The 7,986-nt window shown below is 39.4% G+C and overlaps 1 protein-coding gene across 2 annotated transcripts; it reads right to left on the bottom strand.

The window, feature by feature from the left end:
- Positions 1-4,177: 4,177 nt before the first annotated feature.
- Positions 4,178-7,641, bottom strand: LOC108607442 (choline/ethanolamine kinase). 2 transcript variants are annotated; one of them, XM_017998273.2, is made up of 8 exons: positions 7,450-7,625; positions 6,960-7,066; positions 6,517-6,889; positions 6,309-6,461; positions 5,733-6,103; positions 5,611-5,676; positions 4,937-5,354; positions 4,178-4,869 (listed from the first exon to the last, which is right to left on the bottom strand). In XM_017998273.2, exons 1-8 carry the CDS (start codon positions 7,582-7,584, stop codon positions 4,807-4,809), a joined length of 1,686 nt encoding a protein of 561 aa, XP_017853762.2. In that variant the 5' UTR covers positions 7,585-7,625; the 3' UTR covers positions 4,178-4,806. The 2 variants fall into 2 exon arrangements, with proteins under 2 accessions (XP_017853762.2, XP_017853764.2); XM_017998275.2 differs by lacking the exon at positions 4,178-4,869 and adding an exon at positions 5,421-5,489 and having other exon boundaries at positions 5,295-5,354; positions 7,450-7,641.
- Between the last annotated feature and the right edge of the window lie 345 nt (positions 7,642-7,986).

Genomic DNA, 7,986 nt, shown 5'->3' on the forward strand with positions numbered 1-7,986 from the left:
TCGTTTCGCCGCTACTTTCGCTTTGTGTTATCACTGACAATTTAGCAGCAGCAGCAGCAGCAGCAGCTGAAAATAAAAAACAGCAAAACGCCAAACGAAGTGTAATCTGATTGCATTTGGCAGCAGCACAAAGCGCTGCGAGTAAAGGCATGCGAGCAAAAGAGATAGAGAGGCATCAGGTTGGGGGTGTGGTTGGGGGCTAACAGCTGTGTGATGTAGGTGTCATGTCCTGGCTGCTGCCAAAGGCGTTTTGCTTAATCAAACGTCGCTCTTTGTGTCAGCGCGATGTCTGTAAAGCGCTTCGCACCTTTTGCATTTAGAAAGCTGTCTCTGTCGCACTCTCGAAGCGCTTGCCAGTCAGTATGTCAGTCTTTCAGTCCATCAGCTTGCCAGAGCAGCATACAAGGAGGCAATCGTCGAGATTGATTATGTCTGCTTTAATCTTGCAAATGTAATCAACATGTTTATAGGTTTTCAAGCCCCCATTCCCCTCCCCCGCCCCTCCTCCACACCATCTCTTTCAGCACACTAACAATATGTTTGCTAGCTTCATTAAGTTGTCTGTTTTGTTGACATGCTCATTTTAGATTTAAATTATACAAAGAGGCAACTGAAGTAGCTGATCCTTGCTAAATTTCTTTAAATTTACCAACTCCAAGCCTTTTTGACAAATTATCATTGACTTGTCGTCGCTGTAGTTAACTTGGCCAAAACGCAGACAGCTGAAATATATAATTTGCCGCAAGTTTCGTTACTAATGGCCTGACAAAATTTTATATGCTTCACATTTATATTTCGACTTTAGCTACCGCATATATCATACGTCATATTATTTTTGAATTTATGAATATTAAACACACGCACACACACTGCTGCATCTAATAAAAGTTAAAATTGCCTAACTGTCTCTCGCTCTTGGCCCTCAACATTTTCATTTAGCATCCGTTTTTTCATCAGCAAATGTCTCGAGAATTTTGCAACTCTCTGAACAGGCAAACAACTTTCTCAATATTTATTTAAGTTTCAATTTTTCAGTGCATCTCCATCCTGCTTGACGCCCACAATGGTTTCCAAGCTTTTGTTATTGTAGTTTCTTTTTTATTTCTGTGGTCAGCTTTGTTGGCCGCTCACTGCGGCGGCGGCGGAGGCGGCGTCGGCCGACTGCTGTGTATAAACTGCTTCTAAATTACTTTGACCAAGTTTTTGTGCAACAAAGCCCCATCCCCTGCCTTGGCCCATCTAGACTACGTATCGTGCTGACAAGATTTGCACTTCCGCTAAAGAGAGAAACTCAACAGGCCAGCAGACCAAACAGACAGACAACTTGCAGTTGCATTGCCAGGGCAAAATGCTCTGTCCTCTTCTGTTTTATTCTCTAACTTAAGGGACTGGGACTGGGTTGGGCTCCAGTGCTATATTGCTCAGCTGGCCGTCCCTTGGGACACTGTCAAACGTGCAAGTGCAGCAAAAGTTGATTTATTGTTTTGGATTTTTTACAACTTTTCTGGCAGTTTCTATTTGGCTTTTCATTTCGTTTGACTTTGGCATCTCTTTCTAGCCATAAGTTGGGGTTTTATTGTTTCAACTATTGAAATTGTCAAGTCACCCCTTGAGATATTTGACTGCAATTCAAATATCAAGTGTTTTATATGTGCAACAACAAAATTTAATAAACGGCAAAACTAAATCTTAATATTTTTTTTAGTAAAATCAATCAAAACACATTTGTATTATTTCTTAGTACCTGCCTAAGGTTGGGCTTGCTTCACTGCTTAAGCGCTATAGCAACAACAATAAAAAACGTTCAAGGTTGTAAACTTAAAATGCTAAATCGTCAATAATCAAATACATATATGATGAAAGTTCAGTTCAATTGATCGCATATCCCCTAGTCAGAATCAATTCATATTAAATATTAAATAAGTCACAATTAGATGCAACAATTCAAATAATGCAACGTTATTGTTGCGTTATTAATGTGTTTTTATTAAATCAGTGCTTGCAATAATTGTGAAATGATTAGCCAAGCTTACTATTGCTATCCAATTGATTCTGAGTTGAGTAGATCACGCCACCTATGCAATTTAGTCAAAGCGACCTTTAGTTACTGCTTAGTGGCTACGTGATCTTAGGACTGATCGAAAATAAAACTTTTCCACAACTCACTGCGCTCTTTAGGCGTTAAAAGCAGCGACTTACGCATATGAAAATCGATAATCTCCGCTCAGTTCGCTGCAGCCCTCACTTCGCATATAGATAAAGAGCAGCGCTGCCTAATGTAGGCGACAGATTAACTGAGAGTGAGCTCGTTTACAAATCACTTACTGAGCAGTGACGCTGTCGTTCAGCTCGCTGCGGCGATCTAGAAAGACGAGCATCATTGCTGTCGCTTACGCTCTCTGAAGGACTTGCTCTCCCGTCATTCAATTATTGCACTGTGATCTGAATCTTGGAGGCTGGCAGGTAGAGCAGCAAGCAAGGTCGGTCAGTTGTGTATGGACTGTTGGCGCCTAAACAAGCTGTGAACAAGCAGTGCAAGAATATTAATAATTCCAATATATTAACTTACAATCAATTTGTTTAGCTAGGTTGACCAAGTTAGTTTATATAAGATGTTATACAGACTGTAGATCTGCGTTAATTCAATTTGTAATTATATTTATTAAAAATAAGCAAATATTACATTCAATTAATTTGTTGAGCGCATAAGAACAGAATGCAATTAGGTCTGTTATTATCTTTAGTGTTAACAACATAAGTTTTTGATAGGTAGTAGCATGAATTTAATGTAAAGTAGTGAGCAACACATTTTCAACTATAGCATATACTACTATTTTGACTACCATCTTAACAATGCCCTTCTAAAGTAAATAGAAGTTAGCAAATTTATGTTGATATTAAGCTGTTTAAACACACATTCTGTGCCAGTTCAACAAGTTTCAATGTAAACTAGAGATTGTAACCCATAGATACACTACTCTTGTTGCCCAAGTGTCAATTTAATGTAAATAAATGTAAATGCAAGTTGGTTGCTTGATTTGAAAGGTAAACAAATGGATGTTGAATTCACACACAGCCTGCAGCAATTTGTATCCCTTTATGCAAAAGGGAAGAAGGTGAGAGAAACGGAATTAGTTTTTGGCTGCCAGACACTTTAAATTAGAAAATGTGATTTATGACTTGGGCAATGAGTTTTGCGTATGATAAATCTAAGCTGGAATCAAAGCTTATGCTTAGAGAGTTCTTTCAGTGAAATCAAATGAGTTAATTCCAAGTCTCATTCGGACTGAATTGATTGACTAGCAGCAATAGGTAAATCAATAGACAAGTGGCTGGGGCTGGAGCTGAGGCAGGTCCTGTAAAAGATAGCAAGCAATTACACAAATCCTTTGAGCTTAATTCAAAAGCACAATAAGGCTGTCAGGACCACACAGTTCAACTTAATTGCCGTTACTATGGCACATAATGCAGCGCATCTTTAATTAATGAAACAAGAGAGCCACACATAGCACATAGCACAACTATTTAACAATCAGTCAGTAGTTGCTGCTGCTGCTACTGCTGCTGTGGCATGTCCATGTCCTTGTTCGGTGTTGTCCTGTATGCTGCTATCTTGTCTTGTCTTGCGGTTGCAGCAAACTGCACTTGAAATCATTTGGGGCGCAACAGCTCCTTCGGCCCTTTATGCTCTCGCTTGCTCGACTGCTCAGCCCGTAATTCAAAGCAATTGTCTGCGGGGTGTCCGTGTCCGTGTCCGTGGGCATGACAGACTATTGTTCAATATATATAAACATGCGCAGCAGTCGCTAAACACATGAGAATACAAAATAGATGTGGAATCAATACTGCACTTCATGCCCCATGCAGTTGCAGCTACACGTAGCACGCTGCAGTTTCATTTTGATGATGAATTGTTATGCTGGCTCTGCGGATATGTTTTGAGTGCAGTCCTGTCTGTCTTATCTTTCAATAAAAACTCAATTAACATGCAAGCTTGCTGCCTAACTAAATTAATTAGCAGCTACACCCAAGCTAATCAAACATTGGTCTGCGTGTTTGATTACAACTAAATTCTATATACAATCTAAACAAAGGTCTGCACAACATTTATGCCTGCAGCTGAACTTGAGATTTAAACTGCCCTTGAGTATTTATTAAATATTTATTTATTAATCGCATACACGCAAAACTACTAAACACTAAACACATAAATATAAACTAAATTCATTTAGGGATTAAAGGAAGGTACAGTAAAAACAGAATTTGTTGTAATGGTTGTTGTTGTTGTTGATTGTTGTTGCAATTAAAATAAATGTGCTACAAGCAATAGAATTGAACATAATACCATAATCCGAAATAAATTCGAACGAGTAATAAATTCGTTTGGGCAAAATGCAAGAAATTCAATTTAAGCCAATTCAGCAAGCTGTGTGCAAGTTAAAGATGTTGTGCTAATACTTTAATTAAGTTACGTTTGCTATCTTTCAACAACAACAAACAGTACATGGCTCACACATAATTAATCACAGCTGCAATTGTTATTACATTTTGACTTTTCTTCTCAGCAATTATATACTTAAACATAAGCTACATATTTATACAAATCAGGTTAAGGGTATCAGCTCTTTGCTAGTTACAGCCGTTGTGTGTGTGTGTGTGTGTAAGCTACAATAACTAGTTTGGAAAATAAAATTCCTGTCTAATCAGTGTTATCAGTTAAAGTTAAGGCCACTTAAGTACGCTTCGATTCGATCCGATTCGATTAAGTGCTTTTCATTAAGTATTTAACTCCAACCCAGCTGTAAATCATTTTGCCAAAAAGGCAGACTTCAGTTGCTGATACTCCAAGATGCGTGCAACGCCATATTCCTAAAGATATAAAAGAATGTTAATTAAAAATCCGTTTGCCATTTCAGTATATTTTTAAGTAACTCACCCAATACCCAAACTCAATGGTAGAGGTGACATTGACGACCGACCACAAGCTCCAGAACAGATGCGACAGCATGGTAAAGAATTGTATCTCAGCATCAACTGCATCCAGCTCCTCGCCTGTGGGTTCATAGTGTTCATCGTCATGATATTTCCTTAGATAAGTAACTATAAAGTCGCGTCGCTGCTGCGCTGTTGCATATTGCTGCTTGTAGTGATGGAAGTAGGGAAATTGTGAATTGGTGTAGTCAAAGGTCCATTCGATGAAATGATTGGCTAAATCAAAGCCGCGATAGTTATAGGCACAGTATTCAAAGTCTATGATAATGAGATCCGGCTCATGATCTGACATAAAGCTGGTATCCAGCGCCGAATCATCTGTGGTGTCCAGTTCAGCGCAGGGCGAGGGACTATGCGATTTACTATATATCACAATAAAGAGAACGTTTGTTTAGTTCAATTTTAAAATGTATGATGGCATGGATAACCTGCATGTATTTGCTTAAGCCGGCTTAACAGGCTCGAATTAAGTTTTTAGACCGCAGCAATTGGGCCAGCTAGAATTGTAGTTAGATTTTAGAACTTACAACTAAATTTTTGGCAAAAGAGCAAATAAATACGGGTTAGCAGCCAACTGAAGTAAATGTTAGCATGTGACGAACTAAGCCACAAACTTACTTGTCATCTGCATCCAAATTGCTAGTGCCATCCAGACTATCACCCAAAGTTTCATCAAAGTTGGAACTAATTGGATAAACCATTAGTTATAAATTCATTGTTATAATTCGTTTGCAACCTACCGCAAGCTGCTCATAGATTCAATTCTGTTGGACTGTCTGATCAGTATATTGCCCTCCTGCAGATCATTGTGACAAAAGACCACCGGATAGTTGCCAGCATCTATCACTGCTTTTAACCAAGCAATCTCTTGCACATAGTCGATGCTGCTCATCAGTTCACGCTGCTTTTGCATCTCCGTTGAGTCGGGCTTGGATTCCATTGCGCCCTTGACAATGCTATCCAAGCTTGCAAGCCAACGATCCATGCAGTTCCAAATCCAATCCGGTTCCTTTGACATGGGTATATTCAAGCTATGAATTTCACCCATTTTTTCAGCAATTTTCATTGAAATGCGCGCATCGCCAAGCTCAGTGGTGTGCAGGGAGCGTGCCTAATAAAATATTTAGTTAAAAACATGAAGTGAAACATATACAGGGGTGCCAAAGAAATCTCGAGAAATCAACGTCTAGAATCGCTTAAACCGAATTGTAGGAAACACAGCAGCTTTTGCCCAAAAAAAGCGCACGAACTCGAAGCTGATTTTGATTAGATTTGAGGTTGATTCGAAATTTTGTGGCACCCTAGATTGTATTTACCGGTATATATTGCTCAATGCGTCCACCTGGAAAGATGCCATGTAGCTTGGGTCCGAAATTGCGCTCGCTTAGCAAGGCAAACACCACAGACTCGGTTATCATGCTCTCCAATGCGTGATCACCATGGGTTTGTCCATAGATACGCAGCAGCACCTGTTGACAATTAAATATATACATATATAACAAATGTTTAGCTTTGATGACCTACCTCACGCGGTTCATGCTTTGGTGCGTGTAGTCGTCTCAGCAAACTTGAATCGCCGCTATCGCTATCAAAACGCTGCCGTTTATTTGCCTGTTTATTGGCCACGTCATCGTCGTCGTCTTCATCCAACACGCCCACGACAGTATTTTGTGCTAAATCGTTGGCCCCCAAATGTGGCGCCTCGCCGCTTGCGTTGTAGTTTTTATAATTATTTTTAGCCAATGTCGATGCGGCTATGACGTGCTTAACATTTCCTTGCTGTCTTTGCTGTTGTTGTTGCTGTTGCTGTTGCTGTTCCACTTCCAACAATTGCTGCTCGTCGAAATCATCCACATCGGGCAAACTTACGTAATACAAAAAGTTGGAAAGGCCACCGCTGTAATATATAACATATAACGTTTATATAGTATGTGTAAAGGTTATTCAACTGATGCGCCGGCACTCACCTGATGCGCTTCACAATAAGTTGCTCTGGGGTAACCACCTTCCAGCGTCCGGTTAGATAGTCACGGCAAATTCGAGACGCTGCTTGGCGAATTTCCTCGAGTGTGGCCTATTTGGGGTTGTGCCAAGAGAACAAGCGCACAAGCAAAGAGCACATGCAATAGAAAATAAAGAGAGTGTTGTAACATAAGAGAGTGTCAGTTGTAAAATTGACAAAACAATTGCCTGCTGCTGCTAAAGTTAGTTGGAGGCAAAAAGTTGCGGTTGAATTTATTATATACTAAATGCATAAATATATCTGAATGCAATGCCTACAGTCTGTACTAAAGGCGTACTAAATTTTTAGTACATACTCTAGATATTGCATGCAAATAGTAAATGCTTGCTATATAAATCTGACAAGGTCTAATAAATGTGCTAAAAATAATCCAACTATTTTCTAGCTTATATTTTGCCTTTTTTGGATTTAAATTAAGGAAATTAAGCTCTTACATTGCGTCGAAAATGTTGCCAGATATGTTCATATTTGCAATGTTTGCGTAGACAACAATTCTGATTAGTTTCTTTAACTTTCTGCTGCTGTTGACGGCGTGATTTATTTTTATTAAAACGATTTCGTTCTTTCATACTACGCGTTATACTTATGCACAAAATATAATTTCAATGCAAAAATTCGCAGTAAAATGTATATTATAGTTCTAATTATATAAAAAATATTTGTCTACAATTGCCAACACGAATGCAAAATTCTTTCGATTGACGTATATGCGGCTAAGATTCAATTGTTCCTCACAGCTGAGCAGTCAATAACAAACTGACTCATCGGCAGCGGCATAGAGCGCAATGAATTTCGCCCCGATGTTCTTTCTATGTACGTACATACATATATATATACCTGCCGCTCTTGCGGTGGTTGCAGCACCCACCACTACCGCTTTACACACACACCCCTTAAACTAGCAGCTAAGGGAAACATATGTTAGCCCACAGACTTTAGGCCGTAACCATGAGAAAGACGTCAGTCGGCAG

Source organism: Drosophila busckii, unplaced genomic scaffold, assembly GCF_011750605.1.
Source record: "Drosophila busckii strain San Diego stock center, stock number 13000-0081.31 unplaced genomic scaffold, ASM1175060v1 hic_scaffold_53, whole genome shotgun sequence".
Lineage (NCBI taxonomy): Eukaryota > Metazoa > Arthropoda > Insecta > Diptera > Drosophilidae > Drosophila > Drosophila busckii.

Excerpts from the sequence above, each read along its gene's own strand:
- LOC108607442 (XM_017998273.2), bottom strand. The coding sequence starts at position 7,584 with ATGAAAGAACGAAATCGTTTTAATAAAAATAAATCACGCCGTCAACAG. Across the intron at positions 6,462-6,516 it reads CAAAGCATGAACCGCGTGAG|GTGCTGCTGCGTATCTATGG; the intron begins GTAGGTCATCAA and ends AATTGTCAACAG. Across the intron at positions 4,870-4,936 it reads CCATTGAGTTTGGGTATTGG|GAATATGGCGTTGCACGCAT; the intron begins GTGAGTTACTTA and ends TTATATCTTTAG.